Below are 26,481 nucleotides of genomic sequence, written 5' to 3'. Positions count from 1 at the left end.
CAAGGAGCTTTCCAATTATTACCCTGCTGCATCAGGCCATGTGACCAGTTTTCTACAGCAGCTCGAGATTAGCATAATCTGGTCTCTACCCTCACAGGCACCCGTGTATACTCTTGTGTGGAGAGAGGCGATTGTAGTTAACAGAGATGAAACTTCTCAGATTTTAATTGGAAAACCGACTTTTTGACTTTTCCAACGAAATTTCCGATTTTCTTACAATGTGTCCCACCAAATATTATTTTGCAACGATTTTTCCACAAAATGCAATTTTTTAAACTATAATTTTGAAGAAAAAAAAGGCGATGAAAAGTCGATGAAAACGGCACGTAAAATAATTGCGGGCGTAGTTTTAATCTCTTTCACCAGTCGCAATTTTAGAAACACCTAAGCCAACGCTGATCGGACCCTAAAATGCATTTACCAGGGAGGTTTTTTTTAAAAGATTTTACATCGTTCTTGTGGATATCGTTCTCTGTAAAATTATACATGAAGGGACTGCGGTCGGGCACACATTTCCGACACCGATTTTGGCTAGACGAAATTTCCACAAGCACCAATTCTTAGTAACTGCTCCAACCTTTCCTTCAACTTAAGAAGATTCATGTGTGGTGTTCTTGAAAGTAAACCTTAGCTGACGCATTCACAGTAAATCCACATACTCCTGCATCACCTGTGAACTCTTGGGTTTTTTTTAATCTCATTGTCTTCGTCAGGCCTGCATGCGGGATATCCCGGAGTGCCAATGGCTGGCTGAATGGAACAAGAAAACCAGGGCGTAAGTTACTACTCAATTATTGCAAGCTTGCATGGAAGTATAAAAGTACCAAATATCTTAGGAAATATGCATGGGGTGATGTTGATTTTATTAGTGTGTTTTGCCCTACTTTGGTGTAGTGTTTAGAAGCGTTGTGTGGATCTGAACCCACGACCCCCTGCTTAGTAGTACAGATGTCAGACCACTCAACCACTAAGTATGCTGTGGTCAACTGACAGATTTACAGAGGGGAAAGGGTGGGAAGGATTAGGAGTTTTGACACCAAACCATTTAATTTTTCTCAAAGTTTTCGTCGTCAAAATTGTGTCTCTATCAGCACTGTATGTCGCCATGAATAGCACCGGCTTGTGTCCAATTGTTTACAGTCATGTGATGCCATTCTGCCCCCTCCCAGCTTTCAGATTCTCGGGCGACCGTTTAACTTGAAAACCTGCACCAAATGTTACAGACCAACAAAGCCGAAAATAGTGTTTAGCATATTTTAATGGTAAGCGAAAATTAACAAGGAACCAGTCGCACACAGCACACATCAAATGACATATTAGCTGGTGACCGATTTGGCTAACTCAGTATTTAATTTGCTTAGCAGATTCCTGTGCCCAGCTGAGTGATCCTTCAGCAATTTTGTGGTCACACCAATAATTTTTTTTTCTGTCACCCACAGTTTTGCGTTTACCGAGAACCCAGCCCTGCAGCCCCGGGCCATGGTCGTCTTTGGCTGCATCAGTAAGCAGGCCGACCCAGCCCAGATCAAGTATCTCCTGCACATGCTAGCGGTGGCCGTGCATGCCGTCAAGGACTGGGAACCGCCTCAGCTGCCCAGCAGTCTACTGCTGATTGAGTCCATCGTGATTGCGTTGACCAGACTACAGCCTTTGCTGCGGAAAGTAAGTGGTTTAATGCTCTGCCCCTAACACTCCCAGATCCTTCAAAATCTAACTGGGCTTTTGTAGGATTTTGCAGGATTTAGGAAGGCAGAGCCTCCTCCCCGATCTTTCAGAATCTACCAGAGCCTATGTATGATTTAGAGAAAAATCATGCACAACCATTTGATCACGAAACACAATTTCGTTAATACACGCATTCAAGTGTTCCTCGGATCCGCTGATTTCCTCGTTTTTTGCTTCTCATGAATGCCATTACAAATTGACAAACACTGTACAAAGTCTTGTGTGGTTTGGAGTTTCCTTGTTTTTACCTAAATTCCCAGTTGCATGCCTATAATCGTGATAATAAAACTCTTTATTGCAAAAATCAGTCAATTGACTGATCGTTGGAAATCTCCTACATTTCTTGATTTCTTCTAGATGACAGCAAGCCAGACGGAATAATTTTATGGGTGTTTAGTACCAGTACGATCTATAAGCTTTTGGACAATAATTCAGTAGGATACTTTTTGAAACGTTTAATAAAATGTACTTTTTTGTTACCAAAAGTAATAGACAGTTTTGACAGCCAAATAAATCATCCAGTATTTCAAAGTGGCCTCTTAATTATTCTGTAATTAATTAAACCTCTTACTGCTTTAATTTATTTTTAAACTGTTCTATGTAAAATGTGACCTGTTCTGTCAAAAGCAGACGCTTCTGGGCAGAGGTTGAAATTGAGATAGGGCCAAAAAATGCTGTGGGGGTGATTTTTATTGATTTTCAAATTTTTGCATATTTGTAATCCTGAACATGTCTAAAATACACCGTAAAAGTTTGAAACCCTAATTTGAACTCCAAATATAGTATTTTTAATGATTTGTTGAGGTATATCAGTTAAAGAAATTACTGTTTTGTGCCGTTCGTGGCCATTTTCTCCGTTTTCTACTTTTCGACACAATCATGACAATGAACTTCAAAATAGCATAACTTTGCACGGGAATGACCGGTTTCAAAAATTAAACCACCTATCAAAAGGAAAAACAACATATTTTATTAATATGCAAAAATCTCATTTTTGATCTTATGCCCAGAAAAGTCTGCTTTTGATAGAAAAGGTCACAAATATAATAATTATTTTTGTATGCATACTTTGACTTTTACCCTTTGACATTTCACCTTTGACCTGTAGAGCTCTCCACTTCACAAGCTCCTGTTCTGGGTGGCCATTGCTGTGCTGCAGCTGGATGAAGTGTCGCTGTACGCTGCCGGCTTAGCGTTATTGGAGCAGAACCTCCACACGTTGGACGAGCAAAGTGTATTCAATGAAGTGGTAAGTAGGAGTCTTGCTTATCAAAACTTCTAAGCTGAATTGCTGAGCTGAATTGCTAACCAGGAATATCTGATTCTGTAAAAGTATCAGACTTGAATCGCCACGTGCACTTAGAACATTTGCTTACTTAAAACTGGTTCATAATTTACGCTAACACGAATGGGAAGGGAAACATTTGCAGTGAAACTTGCCAGAGTTGAAATCTATTCAACATTTGCGAATTTGCAGTGCAAGAGCTTGATGGGACATCACAAATTTGGTGGGTTTTTTTGCGGCGATTGTGAGCTGGCCTTTCAGACCTGCATTTCCATTGAGCATAAACCAGCCTTCATGCTGAATAACATGAAATTTACAATAAGAAGATAAAGCAAGCCTAATAAAACTTGTTCCACAGCGCACAAAATTCTACTCAATTGATTCAGAAGACAAAAAGTTTATGCAATAAGCTGTATTGGTAACGTGATGGAAATGCAAATCCTATTTTGCCGGTCGTTCGTATGGAGACTGGACTTATTGCCCATGCATGTATCATGTAAGTACATAAAAAAGCAATGCCAGACTAATACACATGTGACCTGTTCTGTCAAAAGCAGACGCTTCTGGGCAGAGGTTGAAATTGAGATAGGGCCAAAAAAACGCTGTGGGGGTGATTTTTATCGATTTTCTAATTTTTGTATATTTGTAATCCTGAACATGTCTAAAATATATTATAAAAGTTTGAAACCCTAATTTGAACTCTACATATACTATTTTTGATGATTTTGATAAGGTATATCAGTTAAAGAAATAGCTGTTTTGTGACGTTCGTGGCCATTTTCTCCGTTTTCTACTTTTCGACACAATGAAATTCAAAATAGCATAACTCTGCCCAGGAATGACCGGTTTCAAAAATTAAACCACCCATTGAAAGAAAAAAGAACATATGTTAACAATATGTAAAAATATCATTTTCGACCTTATGCCTAGAAAAGTCTGATTTTGATAGAACAGGTCACACATTTGATGTAGGTAATTCAAGACATAAACAGGCCAGCCTGATAAAGCTACTCCTACACCAGTATAAGTCACGAGTGACAGTCGGTCAGTCAGTCAGTTTGTAACAAGTACGTTTGTAACCATGAATGAGACTTATAATATTAATTTCTGCATATTTCCAGAGTCCAGAGGAAGTCCTGATGGAGGTTCGTCGTCCGTTGGAGGAGTGGCATTTCAAGCAGATGGACCACGCCGTGGGACTCAGCTTCAAATTCAACTTCAACTTTGCCCTGGTGGGGCACCTTCTCAAAGGTACAGTCAGGCCGCTCATTTATTTTCTGGTTATTTGAGGCAAAAACCCTCCCTCTCTGGCAGGCAAATTTAACAAAGCCATCCCAGCAGTCGAAATCAATCAAGTAACTGCTGTTAACAGCTAAGAACTCCCTGCCTACATAAAGCTGGATTGACTGGCTGTGACTGTTTATTTACCTTGATACAGCTTTGCCTTGGCTGTAGGTGATTGTTAAACCAGCTGTGTCTACAAGACACCTGCTTTTGTCTGTTGATGGAATTTGACTGTCACAGTCCCTACAAGAAATTTGATCTGACTGTTGGTGACTAGCATGTGTAAAAGGCATGGCAGGGGAGGAAAGTAGAGAGTTTTTTACTGTCCCGTCCCTCCCCTCACCCTCCCTTTGGCTAGAAGGTTCAAATTCTAGTCCGGTCCAATTGAATGTTCAACTTGATAGTCACTACAAGAAGCTTGTTATGGAAAGTTCTGATTACCTGTAAATATTTGTGTTTTATCTGCAGGTTTTCGGCATCCCAGCAACACCACTGTCTCGAGGACCATCCGCATACTGAACATGATGTTGGAGATCGTCTCCAAACACAGAAATGTGTAAGTTCCACTCACAGACGCTCAAATTAGAAGACCAAATTTTTGAAAAGGAACCCTTTCAAGAGAAGGTACCTGCTTGGGCAAACCCAATTTCAAACGTGCAAACTTGTTACGTCAAGGCAAGTGTTTGCAGTGTGAATTTGAACAAGTGGAACATTTTAACTTAGGCAAATTTATTGTGGATGTTTTATAATGTCAAATTCACTTAGCATTTGTGCAATATGTATTATTATTTTGTTTATGTCATTTGGTATCTACAGAGATATGTTTGACGTCAACGTGGAGAGTGTCTCCTATCTCGCCGCCCTCTTGCCTTTCTCAGAGGAGGTGCGTAGTCGCTGCAGCATCCGCCGCGGCTGCCAGCACCTGACCGAGATGGACCTAGAGCAGACGGTCTTTGTCAACGCGGTCCACCAGGCGCAGACACAGGCCCAGGCTCAGACCCAGACGCCCAAGTCTCCCAGTAAGAAGGCCCGGTCACCTCAGAAGACGGCCGTGGCCAGCATTGCCGCCGCCAGCGCCATCAAGACCCAGCGTAGCTTGGACTCGGCGCTCCAACGCCAGCCCACCTACTGCAATCCGGACAAGATGCAGCTCAAGCCCTACAAGAGCCTGGATCTGTCGCACGGGGCGCTCTCCATGCCTTCTACCCCATCCACTTCCTCCTCAACAACCTCAGCATCGCGGAGAGCTGCAGAAGGAACTGACACTTCTTCCGGCGATAGAAGGTCCAGGATGGAACGCAAGACGAGTAGCGGAAACATCGTCGTGCCTCGGGCGAGGAAAGAACGCAAAGTGTCAACGCCTTCGGAGAACGTGTTACTGGATGAGGAGGTTTTAACGGACCCATTGATTCAAGCATTGTTGCTAACAGTACTGGTAAGTTGTTTGGCGATGCTTAGGACCAAATGCCTTTAAGAACCATTGGTTCAAGCAAGTGGTTGATTTGTGAAGTACCTCTTCGTCTGCCGGCTATGAATATTCATGTGTGACCGATTTGCAGTCTCAAAAATGGGAGTCACTGTGGTGCTTCCCTTGCCCTACACCTTTGTGACTCAGGTTCGATTCCAGCCCAGGTCAACTTAAAGATTACTTTTGCAGTCCCTGCCTCATTCCTTGGGTTTCCCTGAAACGGTATTCTGGGGTTATCTTCCTTGCACTAAATCTAAACATTTCTTTATTGTTTTCTCTGTCTCTAGTCTATGGAGTATCCCCCTTGTACATCAATGGTCTATTATATATGAACAGATTCAGCGATTAATTATGCAAAACAAGACTGCGTCTTGACCTCGAGATTCTGACCATTCAGCAGGCGCCTTTTATAGGTTCTTCCGTAACCTGTTGTTGTATTACAAAAACATTTCAACCAAATTGACCAATCAACAGCTTAGTCCACATTTCTGATCGAAATGATGTCACAATTTCTGAAGTCTCTAATCGGCTGGCACACGGGGTTGCAAACAATTTGTGCATTTCTCAGATATATCAGACGTTGGTTACGGAAAGGTCTTCGTTTGACAACGGATGATAGTAAGACTACTTTGTCTCTAGGGTTCTTTAGGATTCCTAAGCTGCAGTGTGTCTTCACTTTGGAGAAATCCGTGCTGTTTTAACCCAAACGCATTCAAATAAAACAAAATATAAATGAAATAGTCAAAGCCTTTGTCAAATTTTTATCATGACACCTACAATCTGATCAGTTATTGATAATCAGTTGTCCAACCCAAAAAGTCTACTAGAGTAGACCAGTGACAGCTAAGATGTGCTTGATAAGTGTATGGTTACGATGCACAATAGAAATCTGTTGGTTTTGGTCCTTTGATAATAAGCCCTTTTTGTATTATTTGCTATCTTTTCAGGCCACATTGGTGCGTAATTTAAACGAAGCTGAAGCGGGAATCTTATATGAATACCTGGCAGAGGCCAGCCAAGTATTCCCACAAGTGTTTCCTATTGTGTAAGTATAGCGTTACATTCCCCGTAGTCTTCAACAAATTTGACATTTTTTCTCTTAATAAATTTTTATCACGTGAATGTTTTAATCAAAGCAGTCACCTCCCTTTTCCTTTTTTTTTTTTTTTGGGGGGGGGGGTATCTGCAGCCGTCTGGAAAGCAGTTCTAACTTTGGTTGCAAACAGATCCGCTTTGCAAGCAGGCTGGGCTGCTAGTAAATCAAAATTTGTGAAGTAACATTTCAACAGTTCAAGTTGGCCGATTTTTGTTCGGTTGATGTGTCATTAAACCTTCGCATTGCTAGAGAAATTGAAATTTAGAAAATTAATCTACATTTCAGGGTGAAACTCAAAAGTAGCAAGGGGTACGCATCTTCAAATTGTCTCCAAGAACTCTGTGCCAAATAATCCCCTCGCCCATGCAAATGCCAAATAGGGGATACTTTAGTGTCTTTTTTATATACACGCCAGTTCATACTTTGAGCAAAAGCGAACTTGTGCAGAAATTTTGATGTGAAAACAGGCATTTGCTGTGCAGATTGGCAAAAAATCGACGTCGTTGCAACTCTGGCTAGTTTCATTGCAAAAGTATCTCAAAAAATTTCCTTCGTCAAATTGGCTTTGCATTTACTTGCATGTAAAGTGGAAACTCGCCTTCATGCAAGGACGTAGTGGGTTTACATTTACTTAAAAAAAGATTGTGCGGGGTACCTTGTGATGTCTGCCAAGGAAAAGGAAAGTGGACGTGGATTGTGTCCGCCTCTGGCACGGAAATCTTGCTCAGCACAGAACTCGTCTTAGTCATCAGCCAAAATGTTCCTCAATAGTAGCACAAATGCACACAAAATTTGAGCTTTGTTTTGCTTTATGCTTACTTTCAGGCACGTGTTGTTAGACTCCAAGATCGTCAGCATTCTGAAGAGCTGCCACAACCAAACCACGCTAAGCGCGGTGCAGAGCATCGTCCAGAACACCTTAGCGAGCGAGGAAATGGCCCAGCAGCACACCACCTACCTGCAAGGTATTGGCTTCGGTGGTCTCTGGAGGTTCTCCAGTCAATTCTCACAGGTAGGCGTCGACAAAAATGTGGTAAGCATGGAGAATATTTACTTAGCAAAAATAACCAGTATATAAATATAACATGGTTTGAGGGTGGACAGTCAATATTAGCTCCCTGAGGTATTGGAAGTTGACAAACTTCGCCTCGAGAACTAGTTTGTCAACTTCCAATATCGAGGGAGCTAATATCGACTGTCAATAAACCATGTTATATTTGTATTACTATACCTCATACATATTCAGTTGCCGAAGTTTCCCTTTGCAATATGCACCTCACAGGCATAAAATCTTTGGAGAAAGTTGTCCAGCTCACCTCAGAAAAGTGCATTTCGTTTCCAATACAGTAACTCCTAAAAGTTAGTACAGGATTCATCTTTATTGTCCACAATATTCTCCAGTTCAGCATTATTGAGCTCAGAAAAACGCTAATTAACATTTACACATGCAGCCATCTTTTCATGTGTAGCTAGGGGGATGTTCATGTTTGCGTACTACACCCATGCGACAGGTCCACGATTGCTTCATAAAGTGCATGCATAGTAGACTGTTTTACAGGTAACCCGTGCGACAGTCTACTACGCATGCATATTTACCCTGTGTGTAAATACTCGCGCGCGCGCTTGGTAAACAGCAACTGACACGTGTTGGTGAATGGACCAGTGAGAATTCGGCTGTCGATCATGAATATGTATGAGGTATAGCAATATGCTCTGTTCATTGTAAGCAGACTTGTATTTCAAATAGTTGAAATCTCTCGGTCTCTCGACAGAGGATACTGCGCAAAATTTGGAGTTATTTGCAGGTTCTTTTCAGAACTACGATGAACTCACAAAAGAGATTTTTAGTCGCGTGGTGTAACTGCTAACCTCCACATAGTGTTTAAAGCTATTGAAAAGTTTTCATTAAAGCATTGAGAATTACAAACATGATCTCATATTGTATATTATGCATAATGAATATTCATGACTTTCTTCCTCTCACCCTTTTACAGAAGGCTCAAATCCGAGCCAATGCCGAGCTCTTTGTCAAGCTGATCAGCGCCCTCATCGGCCAGACGCAGCAAGTCATGGAGGGCGATGCCAGCAGCAACAACTTGAGCCTGCACCACTCCCTGCTGACCACCTCCAACCTGTCCAGCTCCATGTCCTCCCTCAGCGTGACCACTGGCGGCACGCAAGCCGACGGCGAGTCTTGCGAGTCCCTACTGAGCGTGCCCAGCGTGGCGGGCCGGCTGCGCCACAGCTCGGCCAATCAGGTGCCAAAGAACCGGAGCATGGGCAGCCTGAAGCGCACCAACTCCAAGAACTCCAACGGGAGGTAACACAGGCCGTGGCGTTCGGACGCGGTGCGCGGGATGTGTCGCGCGAGCCTCCAACTGAGCATGCCCATTGGAGCTCGGCCAATCAGGTGCTAATGGAAGCAACGCCTGTGGAGCCTCAACTGCACCAACTCAAAACAACTCCAATAGGAGGTAACAAGGCGTGGCATATGGGCGTGGCACATGGGTGTGTCTAAGTCAAGACTATCGGGTGCTTTTATCGTAATATAGATCAGCAAGATACAAAAAAAAACTGTATCTTACAATCTGAAATGAGAGGGTTGTAGCATCCTTGTATTTACAAAAAAAGAGGATGTGTTTATAGTGTACAATTTATTTGGGAATCGAGACAAATGTATGTTAAGTAATTTCTTTTTTGTTGATGAAGAAACAAGCAGTGAAGTCTTTGTAAGAAGTTCCAGGATTGTGTTCTGCCCTTCACCGAAGTGAGCGCTGCATGCTGGGTGCTCTTCCAAAGCATGAGAAAATAATAAAATGGAAAAAAGTCGCTAGCTTTTACTTGTTGGCGCTCAAAGTTTTAAGGATGTCGGCCATCCTCGTCATTGTTCATTAACTTGGTAAACTTCACTCAGTCTCCTTTCAAGTATCACACCAAAACAGGAAAACTAAGAAAACTGTCAAGTCCTTTCAAGAAGAGGTCTGGACCCACTTTCATGACTCCGCTAAGCACAGAATTCCGTGGTTACGGTCGCCATTCTGTGCTTCTATACTAAATTCGCTTCAAACTTTGCAGCCTAATAATCAAAGACACTGTGAGATGCTTTCATCCTTACATTTTTACTTTTTGCATCGGACAAAAATGTGCCGCACGAAAGATAAAAAGTTGGCATAGACACGGAACTTATTAATTTTTTTACGTGTTTCATGTTGCGCTTTTCCTTTCATGAACGGTTTCAGTCACGTGCAGTGCTAAACAAAACGGTTGTTTGGGGGCTGCAATGCCGAATGGTCTTGTTTATAAATACTTTCACAGCAAATTGTGTATTTTTTTCTGTTTAAGCGAGCACTTTACTTTGTTTTGTTTGGCCTGGAACATGTGAAATACATACATGACGTTGAGATGGAACACTTGACCTGTGACTTAACACACAGTTGTTTTACCATTTGTATATACGTATTACGGGGGATGACAGATGACGACGTTGGAAAATTTGTATTGTAAAATGTAGAAAGGGACGTGTATTTTGTCCGTTTTTAATATATTATGACGTACAGTGATTGCCCCATTTGCCATTGACTGTGTGAAATGCCTGACTTCTAAATGTGTCTGTTAGTGTGTCTGTGGTACTGAAAGTGCAATATATATATCAATGAAACTTGTAAATTGTTGAATAGAATTAGACCCTGTATAGGCTGTTCTGACTGGTTTTTTATCGGACACAGAGCCTTTTCTTTTTATTTGTTTTCTTCATACTAGTAGTTCAACATTTTGGCTGTTAACAGATTTTTTGTTAAAACCAGGAGCAAGTTTGGGTGCAAACTATAGTTAACCAAAGTTGGACTACCTATTAGCTCGAACAGAGGATAGTTGAACTACTCTAGTCGACTATTTGGAACCGGAGTATGGGACACAGTTGCTTCACTGGTTACCAATAGCCGCGTGCATCATAAAGCACAACGGGGAGCCAGGACTATTGACCATCGTTTGACTAGAGGCGTTCGCGCGGTGATATTAGTGCGCAGATGTAAATTACATCATGAGTCAACCACTAGTGGACTAATGGTCCTCACCCAAACGTGCTCAAGTATTACTGCCCCTTTTCAAATTACCGCGTTTCGCAGCGTTCCTAAATTGGCCAGCGCTTCTCGGTCAGAGTTAGGCAACATGAACCTTACGGTCCAATGACTTTTGCGCAACAGTGGGATTTCCGTTAGTCCAAGACTGACAAAAAGTCCCATTGCGTAAAATTCATTTGACCCGAAAGTTCACCAGAAAGTTCCCACAACTTGCATTCCATTCAGCCCTGAACAATGTCAAATTCATCACTCTTATTTCATCGGCCTGTTTTTTTTGTTTGTTTTTCCTTTTTCCCCTGGAAATTAATATATGTCAAAGTATGCCATTTTTTGGAGGAGCCGCCATAAGGAAAATCTTTGTGTATGAGGCTCATTAGTTGACATGCCATATCTCTGTAGCCGTAACAAACACAGATAACAGATACGATTTTTCTTTTGCTTTTCTTTTTATTTAGATGTATCTACAACTCTCAGTGTACATGTAAATGCTTCTTACAACTGTGTACATGTAAAAAAAAACACAACTAAGTAGGTCCAGAATTTGTCCCATATTCGTGGTGTGTTATATGTCAGTAGACGTTGCGCCAAGCCAGTGTAAATAACAAAAAAAGTCTTTAGCTCTTTGTACATGTTTGTATCTATGTATAATCTTAATGTCTATACGTGTATATTGGGTGTAATAACATTTGGCTTCTATCTATGTATTGTATGAGATCATGCGTTTTGTGTCTGGGGACACAAGAAACAGTTTGCCTATAGCAGGGTGTTAATAATATCCCGACAGTATGGCGTTACCCTCAGATTAATTACAGGACGACTTGGCTAGTTGTATTTTTGAAGTTCTAAAAAGCTCCACTTTTCAAAAAACAAAACAAAAATTAATAATCTAGTCTTCTTCGAGTCAATGCCCAAATAAATAACCCCTACTGTTCAGGCATTTTCCACAGGAACCGTTCCCAAATCTGCCAAATCCTAACTCCCATGTAACATATTAGTGGCTTTACTGTGTAGTCCTGTTTCCAACAAAATCAGACAGAAGCAGGTTTTGGATTTTGGAGGAATTGGGGTGAAGTAAAAAAAAAAACGCTTTGGAAGAATTGAAACCTCTTTGAAGCGATTCATGCCGATTTGAATTTTACTGCAGTCATATCTGTCCTGTCATAACTTCAATGTGGAACTTCATGGGGCTGGTAAGCGCACACTAAATTGAGCTAAGCAAAATTGGTTACTGGTAAAATGGTACTGCGTGCTTCTGCCCAGTACATGCATTGCTAGAAACAATGTGACTGTTTAGAGCTTTGTTAATTTTTGCTCGGTGTAACAGACAGCATTGGTTGTGTGAATAACCCTGCCGACAAACGAAATGGTGAATTTTTAATGGTGAAGTCTTCATACAAGTACTGCACAGTGAGATTCAACAGGAAAGTCCACATTTTCACTCGGAAAAGTGAGTGATATAATCAACATGAAGAGTGAAGTACGTTCTTTCTGCTGTGTGTAATCTAATAATATTTAGTGACTAATGTCCTCGGGATCTGGTTAATGGGTTTCTTTTGCAAAATCCTCAGTCAGCCTTTAAACGTGTAATTGTTGTATGACTTTGGATGGTCATGTAATAACTGTTGTAGTGGAAGTATTATAGTCAGGCAAAGGAATTACTGGATGCAGAACATGTAACTGAAATGAGTAGCGATGTGGGGGCTGCCATCTTTGCCCACGGTCAAATATTGTAACGAGAGCATTTTTTCGGGTAGACTTATTAACAAACCATAAGTCTAAGGATCATATGTTCACGTGTGCACAGCCGCCCTCTGCGCAAAGAAGATTTATGCGACCCGCACGCCAGCTAATCGGAGCCGACTTTAGAATTTGTGACGTCATTCCATGCAGAAATGTGAACCAAGCTGTTGATTGGTCAATTAGCTGCCACGTTTTTGTTATATATAACAACGGCTTACCGAAGACCGGATAGCGCTCGCTGAATGGTCAGAATCTCCAGGTCAAGACGCGGTGTTTTGCATAATTAATCGATGTATCTGCACGCATATCACAGCCGCTTGTAATCAAGCGGATATTCCACACACTACCCCACATACAGTGCTATGCGGCAAATGGATATTTAACGGCAAAGATGGTTGCCAAGGAAATGGCTGTTGATTGACGCGCGTACAAGGTTCTGCATCCCCATTGGTTTGTTTGGCGGACACGCCCCTTTCCCAAACAGCGTAACTTTAAGTTTTCTTTTCCAAGGATGGATGTGATGTTCATGTTGTGTTCAAATGTAGCATTGTGATTGGGTGTTTTTGTTATCTGAGGCACAGCTGTAGTCATTTGTATCATTAAAAAAAAATACCAACCAATTATCAACCTGGACTGACGCGAGAAGAGATCGACAAGTGACGGCATAAATTGAAGACGAGACTGGTACATTTACACGTGCGGAACGAATTGATTGTCATTATACCCCCATGAATTCGAAATCATTGTACTTATATTATGCACCATATTGTATTTTTGTAAAAGAACTCTGGTTGACTATAAATAGCATTTAATGAGCTTAAATAAAGGAAAAATATTATACGAGAAATTTTGTGTTTGCGTGGAAAAATATCCTTTTAATGTTGTATTGCCGGAAGTGCAGTGATAAATGAATATATTTTGAAAGCGGAAGTATTTTGATATAGGCCTAATCAAAATATTATTCAAGTGTTCAGTGGGGACTCGGAACAAAAAGGAAGCCATGATAACGTCTTCCACGTGAAAGAAAGTGGATTTTTTATTTTGATTTTTTTTCCTCCATTTTTTCCCCTAAGATTTCCCACAAACATTATATGAACAGCAACAAACTAATTTGCGAAGTTCTCAAATGACGTCATCAGCAACAGACTTCGAGTAGAGTAACACAGCTAGCAAATGCTTTGTTTTTGCTTGTACTGATTCGGTTGACCGGCTTGCTGTTATTTTGTCAATGCAAATAAATATTTTTGGGTATAAAGCTAAAAGAACAATTCCTCTCGTGTTTTATAGGCCCACTTGTGGCAATAAAGTCTATCGTCCCGAGTATTAAAGAACATAAAACATTTTATGTAGGCCCTGGTTGTTCTCAATGGCAAAAGCCAAAGAAGTGTGCCTTTTGTAATTCCGAAACAGCTGATCCCCCCCCCCCCCCCCCCCATGGAACGTCGTTGCTATAGATGTAAGAAAGCCACTGAATATTATTGGGTGATTGGACTGTTCCTGGTCACCCTACACATTTTTAATACGTTCCTTTTTCTCGGGTGATCGGGGGTTGTGTTATTTCTGGACAGTAATTCTCTTCATTGAACTTGAAACTTGGTATGAATGTCAACGTGATCCCAAGATGTATACATAACGCCATAAGATTGAAATCGTGCCAGTTTTCCTCATATCTAAATGTAGAAAATCAACACTTCGTACAGTGTAGCCACGAACCATTCTTTCGTTAGCTCAAAACAGAATTTCAGTATGCCCATGTAAAGGCAAAAAGCCATAAAAAAAAAACCAATTTAGTTTTAGATGAGCATGTTGCATAGGAAGGTGTAGTCTGGGTATCACCCGTTCTACGGAGCGAGCTATTACATAGACTAAGGAAGGTGAGGCTCCGTCAAATAGTCAATTGACAGATCGTTGGAAATCACCTCAATATCTTGATTTTTTCTAAATGACAACAAGCCAGACGTAATAATTTATGGAGTGTTTACTATAGTTTCGTCTGCTTTTTGAAAATAATTCTGTAGGCTACTTTTTTGGATCAATGTAAATGATCCCATATGCCTTTAAACAAAGTCGTGACGTATTCTTTTATACCAAGCGTCATCAACGATCCTATCTTTTATTAACAAATAATGGTATATTTGCATGCACGTCTGTCTGGTCTAGTTTTATCAGCACAAGCGTCATATTTCACAGATCAAGCCCTTGTTTCCAATCGTTCTTGGTAATGTGCTTTAAAACACGTCACTCGCTTGTCCCGATGATAAAATTAGAACAAATATGGATTTTATTTCTGACGTGATGACATCAAACCGTGAGAATAATTTTAACCAGTCTAACAGAGTAAATAATACCATAGAGGAATTTTTACGATAGTACAATATTAAAAAAAGAAATAGAGAGAGAGAGTGTTTGTAAAGAATTTTATCTAGAAAAACGATTTTAATGTCGGCGTTATCGCTTTTTGATTGATTTGAACAGTTGTTTCTGACAACCACGCGGAACTCGTACGTCAATGCTCGGCCCACTTCCGGCCCAAGCTGACTATTTATTTGCCGTGTTTAGAAGAGGGTGGACATTGTTATACGGAGAGTCTGATCTATCTGAGAGTGCCGGAGTGGTAGACACTTTCGGATCTGATTTTTGAGAGCATGGAGACTGTACTTGAGGCCGATTCTTCCTTAACGTACTTGGGGAGCGTGGGTTTCGTCTCGCAAGTCCGACTTGCTCTTGTCTTCGTAACCGCCTGGCTGGTGGTGTGGCTTCTGCAGGAGCACACGGGCCTCTCACGGCGCTTACGGGGCTCTCCAACGGTCAACCTACCCCCAGGCCCTTGGGGCTGGCCCCTCCTGGGCATCCTACCGTCTCTTGGGGTCAGTGCGCCCCACGAGAGGCTGGCCGCGCTGGCTGGTGAGTACGGCGGGCTATTCACCTGTTACTTCGGTGGGCACAGGGTGGTGGTGCTGGGGGACTATGACTGCATCGTGCAGGCGCTTGGCAAGTCCGGAGATGTGTACAGTGACCGGCCAAAATTGACCATGTTCACTGAGGTCGGAGGAGGAAAAGGTTAGTAATTGCAGTATCAATAATGTCAATCGATACTCAAAGCTGAATCACTAATCAGAAAACAGGGGCGGATCCAGGTTTCGAGGGCCCGGAGGTTGGCTGCCAAGGGGGCCCGGTTGTTAGCACTAGCAGGCATTTTTTGCGATTTTTTGCACGATTTTCCAATTTGTTTTTAGGCCCAAGGGGGTAAGACACCCTAGCCACTCCTTCCACCGTATATCCGCCAATGACAGGGCTAGCCACGTGTGAAATATGTATACATGTAAGTGGCGTAGCCGGGATTTGTTTCAGTTGGGGGAGGGGCGGGGGGGGGGGGTGCTTACATTTCGAGGGGGGGGGGGACTGGACCTCTATTGACGCACATTTTTTGGGGGGGGGAGCTTGACCTCTTTGACGGTAGATGGCGCTCTTTTGTAATCAATATATTCACATTTCATAAAACCGCGCGGTCACAGGGAAGTCAAAAATAGTCAACATACTAGATTCCTCTTACATTGTAATTTGTTTTAATAACTCAAGTAATTACTTTACAAAGACACTAATACTTGGCAAGCGGGACATTTCACATTTTTTTTGTGGGGGCGGGGGGGGGGGCACCTGTGTGGCACTGGGAAGTAGTGGGGGACAGCTGCGTGTAACTCTACCCAGGTAGGCGATATACGGTAAACACTTTTCTTTTTATTTTGAAAACATCGATTTTCTTTCGCGATGCATGCAGTCAACTGCCCAAATTTAACGTCGTTCAACAATGTACGCTGTAGTACTAGTAGTAGGCCTAGTGATATATTTTTTTCAATGTAGGTGAGTCTCGAATGAATAATAGGAGCGATGATTGGGGCAGGTCTACGAATTATATTTGCTGCAGTGTCTGATTAAGTTACGTGTCGTTCACTCTTGAAAGTGGGCACAGCGTTAATAAACAAACTTTGTCTGGATTTATGAACTTTGTGGGCGTCCTGCAAGAAAAAAGGGCTCGTCGGTCGTGCCGAGAGAGGATGTTATTGTTATGACAGGAAAATAGATCACCGAGTTGTACACGGCGTTAATTGTCTGCGGGTTATTTCAGGAACTAAAATCTATGAGGGGACATGTCCACTTGCTACCGCGGCTGTAAAATGAGTGAACATTATAAGTCACTATATTTGTCAACAACCGTTCTAAAAATAGTTTCATAAATACCAAACCTCAGACGGTGATTAAGTCTCGTTAACAAAGAAAAAAGTTAAACACTTTGCGCGCCAACATGTAAGCTATCTTATCATATTATCAAAACTTCCTTTTATTACTTTTTGTTGCGGTTTCCCTCCAATTTCCTGTCTGGTTTGGCGATCTTTAAACAACCTGCTAAGAAATCGCACCAGTTCCGTTCGGCCTGACTGGTATGTGGTCGTAGCCTTTGGTGTTTTGCTCGCTACGATCAGCCTAGTAAAGTTCTATCGGAAAAGGTGCTGTTCTATAATGTGCTCAGGCGCGAACGACAACTCGTAAAAGTGCGGTAATTGACCCTTGACATTGACTCTCCACTTCTGTCGCACCCACTATGCCCCATGCAGCGCCTAAAAAAGCTGGCTGTGAAACGTCACTACACGTGCCGAGTTAATTTTCCTTCTAGATTTTAATTGGAGAATTCGTAAATAAGATAAAAACATAGTAAAGATATTTCTTTCGTCTGAAATGCGCTCTAACAACTGTAGGCCTATGTACCTTGAATATTTGCAGTCATTGTTTTCGTGTGTAATTATCACGCGGATGAATTTAGGGTACAACATGTTTGTGCTTGTCTTCATCACACGTATTTCTTTTCGAAAACGTTCCCACCGTGTCCATTGTCACCATGCTTGTTTAATATGCAGTTTGCGACTCTAGTCTGGCGTTGTATGACATTAATTTGCTCATAATTCGATGGCTTTGATCGTTGCTGGGTGGGCAAGGCAAAAATATAGCGCCGCATCAGATGTAAAATAAAAAACCTAGGATTTCTTAACATGTTTATGTTGATTTCTTGTGACCCACACATTAAAACATGGTAAGCAAACAATCAAAAGCACTAATAAATGTTTGTGATCGTAGACATGATGTGTACCTTTAAAGTTGCAATCGAGGCTTGACGCCCAGAGCTGTAAGGATGTCTGGCAACAATTTCATGTTGCCCTGTAGGTCTCTAATCTCCACACTAGACGTCACCGCAGGGTTGACTATACTAGGGCAAGTTCGAGTTCGATCGACTTATTACCGATGGTTAATCCGTGACACAATGCGCTTGCGCGCAGATAATATAAAGTGCCACACCACAATCTCATCATTGTCAACTATAGCGTGCGTTCGTTCATACGTCTTGTCTTCTACCACATTACAACAGCTTCAAGAAATTAAGCACATAGTAGGCCTAGTAGTAATTGACTGCGAAAATTCAGACGTACGTTCGATGGCCGCTAAACTAAAACTCTGGCCCATTTCAGTTGGTAGAGGGCGCTATTGGTTCTTGCATAATGTATTTGCATAATGGCATCTGTGCTGTGTCCAAGCAAACAATGTTGTCTGGCTACGACTAATCAAAACAGCGTAAAACAAAGACCGAAGCCTTAGCCACAAAATATCTTAATCGGACGCACGGCCTATAAGCCATCAGAGTCACAGCTAACAGACTCTGAAGCCGAGCCAAAAGTTCTAAAGATTAATCTAGAACGTCAGATCTTAATGTAGGGCCTACATTTTTATCCACAGGAGTGGCTGGCGCATACTATGGCAAACATTGGAAGGAGCAGAGGGCGTGGACATTCAACATTCTCCGTGGAATGGGGCTTGGGAAAGACACTTTTGAAGCCAACATCACCGAGGAAGTCGGCTATCTTTGCGACCGTGTGAACGCCCATCAGTCCCAAGCATTTGACCCATGTCACCCTGTGAACACCGCCGTGTCTAATATCATCTGCTCCATCGTGTACGGTACGCGCTTTGACTACGATAGCGCTACATTCAAACGAATGCTATCCTTGCTACAGGAGAATTTTGAGCTGGTCGGCTTGGCAGGCGTGGTTAACTTCTTCCCCGTCCTGAAGTACATCCCTCTCTGCGGGTTCGGCAAGTTTCTGGCCAACGTCCGGGAGCTCAACACTTGTCTCTTCTCCAAGTCCATCAGCGAGCATCAGATGACCTTTGACCAGGGCAAGATTCGGGACTTCATCGACGCGTACTTGAAGGAGATGCGCATGCGCAGTGATGGCGGGGAGACGCCCTCCTCGTTCACCGAGGAGAACTTGACCTGGGTCATCGCCGATCTGTTCGCTGTTGGCACGGAGACCACCGCCCTAACTTTGCGCTGGGCTTTGCTGTATATGATCACGCACCCTCACGTGCAGCGGAAGGTGCAGGAGGAATTAGACGAGGTGATTGGACGCACCCGTATGCCGTCATTGGAGGAGCGACCCCTGCTGAACTACGCACAGGCCGTTATAAACGAGATTCAACGAGTTAGATACATTGCAGCAATAAGTAAGAGAAAGAGTAAAACAGTGAATCACCAAGTATTTACTAGTCAGTCCTAAGCTCCATCTGAAATCATAACTTTAACCTTTTAAATGTTAATAACCCTTTCTCAGTACTGTATTTACCCTTTCCGACATTGCTGGTCATGTCTAGTGCAACTAAAGATTAAAATCTGGTGAGTGCTGCCGTGGTTAAAACTTGACCTTCGCTCGTCTACAAAGCATACACCACAAGGGGTTGGTGACCTCAAACTTCATTGATCTCGTGTGATTTTTTATTAAAACTATATTGACTCAGAGTAAACATTACCACGTGTGCACGACGCGTGCCCACTCAAATTTTTTTCCTGCTTCAAACAGTTGAGAACTAAACATATAGCTCTATGGAATTAACGCGGTCACAATTAAGCACCCTTAAGGGCAGTGGGTACCAGCGAAACTTTTCATCGTGTGTAACTTGGTCGCTGTTTCTAGTTTTTTAAGACGCTCGTGCGTATTGTGTCACAAATGGTCAATGTTAAAAGAAAGAATAGGGCAACACATTTTTTTTAGTAAACGACGTACTTAAGGAATAAGAACCGATCTACTTTCTGCAGTGCACTACGCGCCAACCTTGATAATGATTATATGCTCAGAACCTAAAACGTGAATAAGAATGAATAGAAATCGGACCTTTTCATCAAGCGCTTGAACCATTTATGAACATTCCATCACTGAAATTATTCCCCTGCTATCTCTTATCCTAAATAACATCAGAACTCATTGTTGTCAGACTGAAAGGACTGTTTGTATTTTCCTGACTTTTCGTTTTAACTCCTCATAGCTGTTCCACGAGCGACAACCGAGGACTCTAAGCTGAATGGGTACGACATACCGAAGGGGACTACCATTATGCCTGTCATGTGGGCTGTCATGCACAACCCGAAAGTGTGGCCGGAACCAGACCATTTCCGTCCTGAGCGCTTCTTGGACGACAGAGGGCGGTATCGCAAACCAGAACACTTCTTGCCCTACGGTATAGGTAGGCGCGTTTGTTGGAACAACCCCCCCCCCCCAAAAAAAAAAACCCAACAGACATACAACTATTATAATGATTGGTCAATCATCTTCTCCTTTAATGACTCGTATCGATCATGAAAATTAGTGGTAAGTTTTTCCAAATAACTTCATGTTAAAAAAATGTTTCACAGAAAAGTGGCTAGCATTGTTGCAATTACCGGCCAACTACATCGATGTTATGAAATATAAAAGGAAGTCAAGAAAGCAATTTTTCGAATAACATGGTTTGATTTCATCAAAAAAAAAGGGCGCTGTTTACATTAACTGTTACCCCATGAGAAATATAATTTGTGCTTTGCTTCTGCGGGCGTGATTTTTTTTAACAGGTCGTCGGATGTGTCCTGGCGAACGATTGGCCAGAATGGAACTCTTCCTGTTCTTCACCCATCTACTGCATCGATTTAGCTTCAGTCTGCCGTTGGGGGCGCCACAGCCATCCCTCAAGGGCCGGATGGGGATAACACTGGCGCCGCAGCCTTACCGCCTGGTTGCTCGCAGCCGACCACTGGAGGAGTCTGGGTGACTGACCTGCGGTTTCATAGCTTCAAGAAGCGCCTTCCTTAATGTTGCAGAGACCAATAAATAAGTAAATAAACTGCTATAGACCCCATGCAGTGATAAAAATACACCTACTTCCGAAACTCAGGACAAATACTCATAGCTGTCCGAAGTGTTTGAGACACCCATCACATTAAAGCTTATTTCATCATCTCAAATGTTCTGTTCAATTCTTGGGGCGGGTTGACAGTGACTTTTGAGAAAATTAAATTCAAAGATGATCACCCCTAAAAGCAGTCCTGAAGCCCATCGCAGGACACTAGTATTACGCTCCATTGCAAAATAGGGACATTTGAGGGCCTAATTTCATCCGATGATTTCACAGAAGTACGAGCTCGCAGTCCGATGGTCATTGCTTTCATCCTCAAGTTCATGGCCCCAGAGAATTTGAGGGCATGCAAATCGTGATTTGGCCGTCGTTGGCAACCTCGGGCCTATTTACAGACTGGCCTGCAACCATGTCTATACCTGAATGTTGCTGTTTCCCCAATAGCACTTGTTTAGGCAAGCGTAAGGATCAATTAACCACATGAATGCCTCTAAAAATCGAGGAAATAAACAAATCTCGGGTCAGCGACATGCAGGCAAGGCACTTTCAATTGCATGCATCTATTGTGCAGACGCTGCATGCAGTGCGCTTTCCCGCACTGATCGAAATTTCCGTCAAAAATTCCCTCTTAGTTTGAGTATTTTGAAGCACGTTTCTTAGCAGTGGCATAGCAAAGTAGTGGGTGGTGGGGGGGGGGGGGCTCCCCCAATACCCAGTACCCCTGGTCCCCGGTCCCCTTGCCCCCGGCGCAATTCCCAAATTATACACTCGTTACTGTATACGGTGTTTGGCACACACATCAAATGTATTAAGCTTGTTTCATCATCTTTCATTTGCTGTTCAATTTTTAGGAGTTAACCCAGACTTTTGGGAAAAAGTTGCACCCAAAGATGGTTACCCATAAAGTAGTCCTGAAGCCCATCGCCATTTTGAAAAAGGACGCATTTGCTCCATTGCAAAATCATGGAGACATTTTATGTCCCAATTTCATCAGAATTCCACAGAAATACGAACTCGCAGTCCTCTGCACGGCTTCTATGTGCACCCTTCTAATTTTTTTTTTAAACAGAATCCTCAAGTTCATGACCCTCAAATGCCCTAATACCTGATAGTTTGGAGGGCATGCAAATCGTCATTTTCGGGTCTATTTACTGGCCTGCAATCTTAAAAGCATTTCATGGATACAATAAACCAGTGATAAATACCGCACTCCGAACAATTGGGGAAAATACAACTCTCCTATCAAGATGCATATGATTTACCCTTTCTTGTGGGGTTTACCCTAAAAACAGTCCTACGGCCCATCGACATTTTGAAAAAAAATTATCCCTCTTTACTTCGTTGCGAACTGGAGTGCAGGAACCCTTTATTGTTACGGCAACCAAACTCTCTTGTGATGGAGGGGCCAGGAAATCTCTATTATTTAGGAGCGAAATTGACGGTATACAAATCATCATTTGACCGGCGCCTTAGGCAATTTAAATATGGGTCATTTTACTTGTCTGAACTGAAAGCTCATGATGTTGTACCTTCATTCTCTATTGCATTATGCTGTATTGTAGGCTATAGGCATGATATGGAATATCCATCACGGTACTTTATGTTGTATACCTTAGCTGGAGGAATTGGGATATATTTAGAAATGTGAAAGTTGTACATCATTGAGTCTTCTGTTTACTGACTAGGTTGTGTGGTAGAAGCTCATTTAGGTAGCGTTTTGCTTCTAGTTTCCAAAGTGCATTTAATTAACGAGGTATACTTCTTCATTGTGGAGACACAAGAAGGATAATAATTGTACTATGTAAACTTCATGACTATAGTACCGTTAGTACGTGTTTTCGTTTAATGTCTTGTCTATTCCTAATTTTTTGAAGATATAGAAAATCTCCTCAAGAACAACAAATTGCATAAGGCTGTACTTATTATGCATCATGAAAGTGCATGCAGGGGCTCAAAATATTGGCGGGAATGAGTGTACAGTATAGTGTATTCATTCCCTCCGTGGTACGACTGACTGTACCCGTACCCGGAAGCGATTTCCCGGTAAAGAGTTGTTCATAGCCTTTGACGTCACGGAACATCCATAACTACCTTTGTTATGGATATTACTTTTTGTTCGAGCTCCGTTGAACCATTTGCTGCTCCATTGTGTGCACTTCTAGGGTTCAGGCCTGACTCTTATTAGTCATCCAGTGTTCAAACATTCCAACAAGGATCTGTAGACTTTCTTTAAAACCATGAATAAAAAGGTATAAGCCGAAGAGCAAACGACTAGCGGAAAGTGTACGTGTTACATGATAGCCAGGGTGACCGTAAGGTCTTGGCCAAATTCTGCTAAATGCAATTAAAACATCTGTCAGATTCATCCAAAATCTGCCAAATTCCTCAGAATTACTCGAAATACACTATAAACAGTTAAAATCACACAGAGATGTTGTAGTATTGCCTCCATTAAGGTTCAAATTACTTTATAAACAATCTACAGTAACATAAAGATGTTATGAAATTGCGTAACTTTCAGGCAAAACGCGATTCTGCCACGACAAAGTCCAGTTCCCAGTGAACCTCAGCACCTAGACCAGCCAATTTTTCCCATTTATGCAAGGGTTTGTTTGAAAAGATTGAAGATTTTTTAACGACATGTACCTTTTTTTCCTTCAAATTTGTTATGTTTTTCTGTCAAATATCCATGTTTGCAGAATTCTGCCAGAAATCTGCCCAAAAAAAATCCATTCTTTCAAATTTTCTGTCAAACTCGTTTATTTAACAAAAAATCTGTCAAAGTTAGCCGAAAAACGGCTAAAACGGTCACCCTGATTATAGCATTGCATGACACAAGTAAAATTTGTCAGCCTCTCGCTTGTTGTATGTCTAACACACAGTTAATTGCTTGGGTATACTAGGATCATTTATCCCCAAAGTAGCCTACCGAATTATTATCAAAAATGTATTCTACTTGGATTAAACTTGATTGGTACTAAACACCCCGTGAAATGATTCCATCTGGCTTGCTGTCGTTTAGAAGAAACCAAGAAATGTGGGCCTAGGTGATTTCGAAATAAAGAGTGCTTTTGATGAAATCGTATTTTCGTGATCAAAAGGCTGCGCATGGTTTTCACTGTTTCTTAAGGGGCAATATCCACTGAGCTGAAACCCCAGCATGTATGTATGTAAGCACTGCGATCGGTATATGTGAGCATGTGCGATCGGCATTCCGCGTACTCATAAAATTTGCAAATTTTCAAACTACATCAATCTTGGACAATCTACAGTCTTTGGTAGCAAACAGGGTATCAAACTATAGCTGATAAAATTCCCCACAGGTCTGTATAAAAGTAACAACATCAGCAGCGACAGACATTATTCCTAAAAATGTGGAAAATGAGGAAAATGGTTGCTCAATCACATTCAGAGATGTCCTTTCTTATAGACTGACAATACCCCTGAAAACGTGTACGGGTTTGAGTGTTTTCGTAATCCACCATGTTAAGTTTGACAGAATTGGGTTGGGAAATTAATTGTAAGTTTTTGGGGACCAATATAGTTGGTTGATTCTTATAGTGTGAAGGGTTGTTTAGACATTAGGAATTCAGTCATTTCCTTTGGGGCAATCGTGCATTTTCGTCCAATCAAGGTCCAATCAAGGACTCATCAGCTGCATAATTGATTCCGAACACTGGGGTAGTTCATAGTTTGGTGTGTGACCGTTGGGTGAGACTGGGAGTAAACCCGTAGATTGTGATAATAATAGTAACCATGGTAGGTGGACACGTGAAATTAAAATTAAACAAATGAAATTGAAATTTCTCGACAACACTATCTGATGGCATGATTTGTTTCTACGAAACCTGTAGTTTGAAGCTGCATTTAATACTGTCAGAGGTGTCGAATATTTATGTGTATACGTAGTCAAAGGAATAAGGTGGTTTTTTTTGGGGGGGGGGGTTAAGAATGGAAGGCGTTATATCTAGTGGGGCAAATAGGCGAAATATTTGGGGGAAATTTGCCTTTGATTATATAAGCATGGCAATGGGCACACAATCAGAGTGCGTCATGAAAAGAATATTTGGCTATAGGGCCATTGTAAATTTGTCCTTTGAACAAAAAAATGTAGGTAGAATAACAAGCAATTTTCAAAATTTCAAAAAGTGACCTCCATTTCTGTTTATATTCTACGTATATTTTTTCAAAGGACAAATCTGCGATGGCCCTACAGGTACAGCCAAATATCTTTATCATGGCACACCCTGACTGAGTGCCAATGGCACAATACCAATCTGCGTAAAAGTCATGTGAGACTCACGTGTGTAAATTGAGTGTGGCTCAGTGCAGGAGGTTATATTGGCAGGAATGAGTGTACAGTATACGGTATGTATTATTCCTCCATGGTATAACTGACTGTACCCGTACACGGAAACAGTTTCCCGGTAAAGCGTTGTTCAGCCTGTGACATCACGAATTTATCCTTTGTTATGGAAATATATCTTTGTTATGGAGCTCCATTGTAACCATTTGCTGCTCCATTGTGTGCACTTCTAGGGTTCAGGCCTGACTCTTAATTAGTCCTCCAGTGTTCAAACATTCCAACAAGGATCTGTAGACTTTTTTTTTAAAACCATGAATAAAAAGGTATAAGCCGAAGAGCAAACGACTTGTGGAAAGTGTACGTGTGACATTGTAGCGTTGCATGACTTAAGTTAAATTTGTGCGTCTGTCACTTGTTCTATGTCTAACCATGGAGCTATAATAGAGCAAGACACAGCTTATTACGTAATTATCTTGTTATGGTGGAGACTGTTTGCGTGTCGGATTTGAACCTTGCAAGGACTAAATTAACATCCAACCCCGGCCGGCTTACTTGTCGAGATTTTAAATAGTCATAAGCTTGTGTATGCAGCACTTGGCATGGTCGTGGCCAGAATGGGGGGGGGGGGGGGACATGTACCCACCCCACCCAATTGACACCCCTGCAGACGCCCATTATGTTAAATGTGTATTCAATTAACACCAAATATGACTTCATAACTCTTTTCTTTTCTGTTTTCCCTCCGGTATGCAATCATTGAGCAATCGGTATTCCCTTGGGCCGTTCGTTTTGGGCAGTGTTTACACTTTAAATTTGCAACTTTTCAAACTGCATCATTTTGTTCATAAACCGTTGTCAATCTTGGACGATTTACAGTCTTTGGTAGCAAACGTGGCATCAAAATGCAGCTGGTAACATTCCCCACAGGTACATATAAATGACGTCTTCATAAGACGATCACATTCAAAATTACGACACCTCCAATGAGTGTGGATTTTCGGGGTTTTTTTTGGGGGGGGGGGGGGGTAGCTGTACCGGTGCTGTTCTGGTTCTGCAAGATTTTTTAAGGAATATCTGTTTAACGGACAAAAACATGTGTATGTATTAAACCGAAAATTTACTCTTTATTGGAAACAGATCATGTTTAGTCATGCCGTCATAATCATACGGTTTATATGCACAAAAGAATATGAAGACAGCAGAAGCTAGATACTGTCATTTAAAAACAAAATGAATTTTTCTTTAACTTTACTTTTCATAATATAATGTAAGTTTTGTGACCTTCGC

The 26,481-nt window shown here is 41.8% G+C and overlaps 2 protein-coding genes across 5 annotated transcripts in view; both read left to right on the top strand.

Annotated features, from left to right (window-relative positions):
* LOC119729921 (neurofibromin-like) overlaps positions 1-13,524 on the top strand; it is a 71,179-nt gene extending 57,655 nt beyond the window's left edge. For 2 of the 4 annotated variants that reach the window (XM_038202703.1, XM_038202701.1), the window contains exons 48-56: positions 714-775; positions 1,440-1,662; positions 2,834-2,974; positions 4,132-4,261; positions 4,763-4,850; positions 5,111-5,729; positions 6,710-6,807; positions 7,684-7,870; positions 8,853-13,524. In XM_038202703.1, the coding sequence (XP_038058631.1) occupies positions 714-775; positions 1,440-1,662; positions 2,834-2,974; positions 4,132-4,261; positions 4,763-4,850; positions 5,111-5,729; positions 6,710-6,807; positions 7,684-7,870; positions 8,853-9,182 (1,878 nt within the window). In that variant the 3' untranslated portion in view covers positions 9,183-13,524. Of the gene's footprint in view, positions 1-713; positions 776-1,439; positions 1,663-2,833; positions 2,975-4,131; positions 4,262-4,762; positions 4,851-5,110; positions 5,730-6,709; positions 6,808-7,683; positions 7,892-8,852 lie in introns of all 4 variants that reach the window. The other 2 variants (XM_038202702.1, XM_038202700.1) reach the window with 1 other exon arrangement.
* A 1,675-nt stretch (positions 13,525-15,199) lies between these two features.
* On the top strand, positions 15,200-21,050 carry LOC119730981 (cytochrome P450 2U1-like). The gene is made up of 4 exons (XM_038204061.1): positions 15,200-15,737; positions 18,462-19,229; positions 20,046-20,243; positions 20,608-21,050. Exons 1-4 carry the CDS (start codon positions 15,323-15,325, stop codon positions 20,802-20,804), a joined length of 1,578 nt encoding a protein of 525 aa, XP_038059989.1. The 5' UTR covers positions 15,200-15,322; the 3' UTR covers positions 20,805-21,050.
* The last annotated feature ends 5,431 nt before the right edge of the window (positions 21,051-26,481 follow it).

The sequence above is a fragment of the Patiria miniata genome, unplaced genomic scaffold, assembly GCF_015706575.1.
Source record: "Patiria miniata isolate m_02_andy unplaced genomic scaffold, ASM1570657v1 HiC_scaffold_22, whole genome shotgun sequence".
In the NCBI taxonomy this organism is placed as follows: Eukaryota; Metazoa; Echinodermata; class Asteroidea; order Valvatida; family Asterinidae; genus Patiria; species Patiria miniata.
Note: the sequence above shows the minus strand (reverse complement) of the source record. Positions and strands in the feature narration are given on the sequence as shown.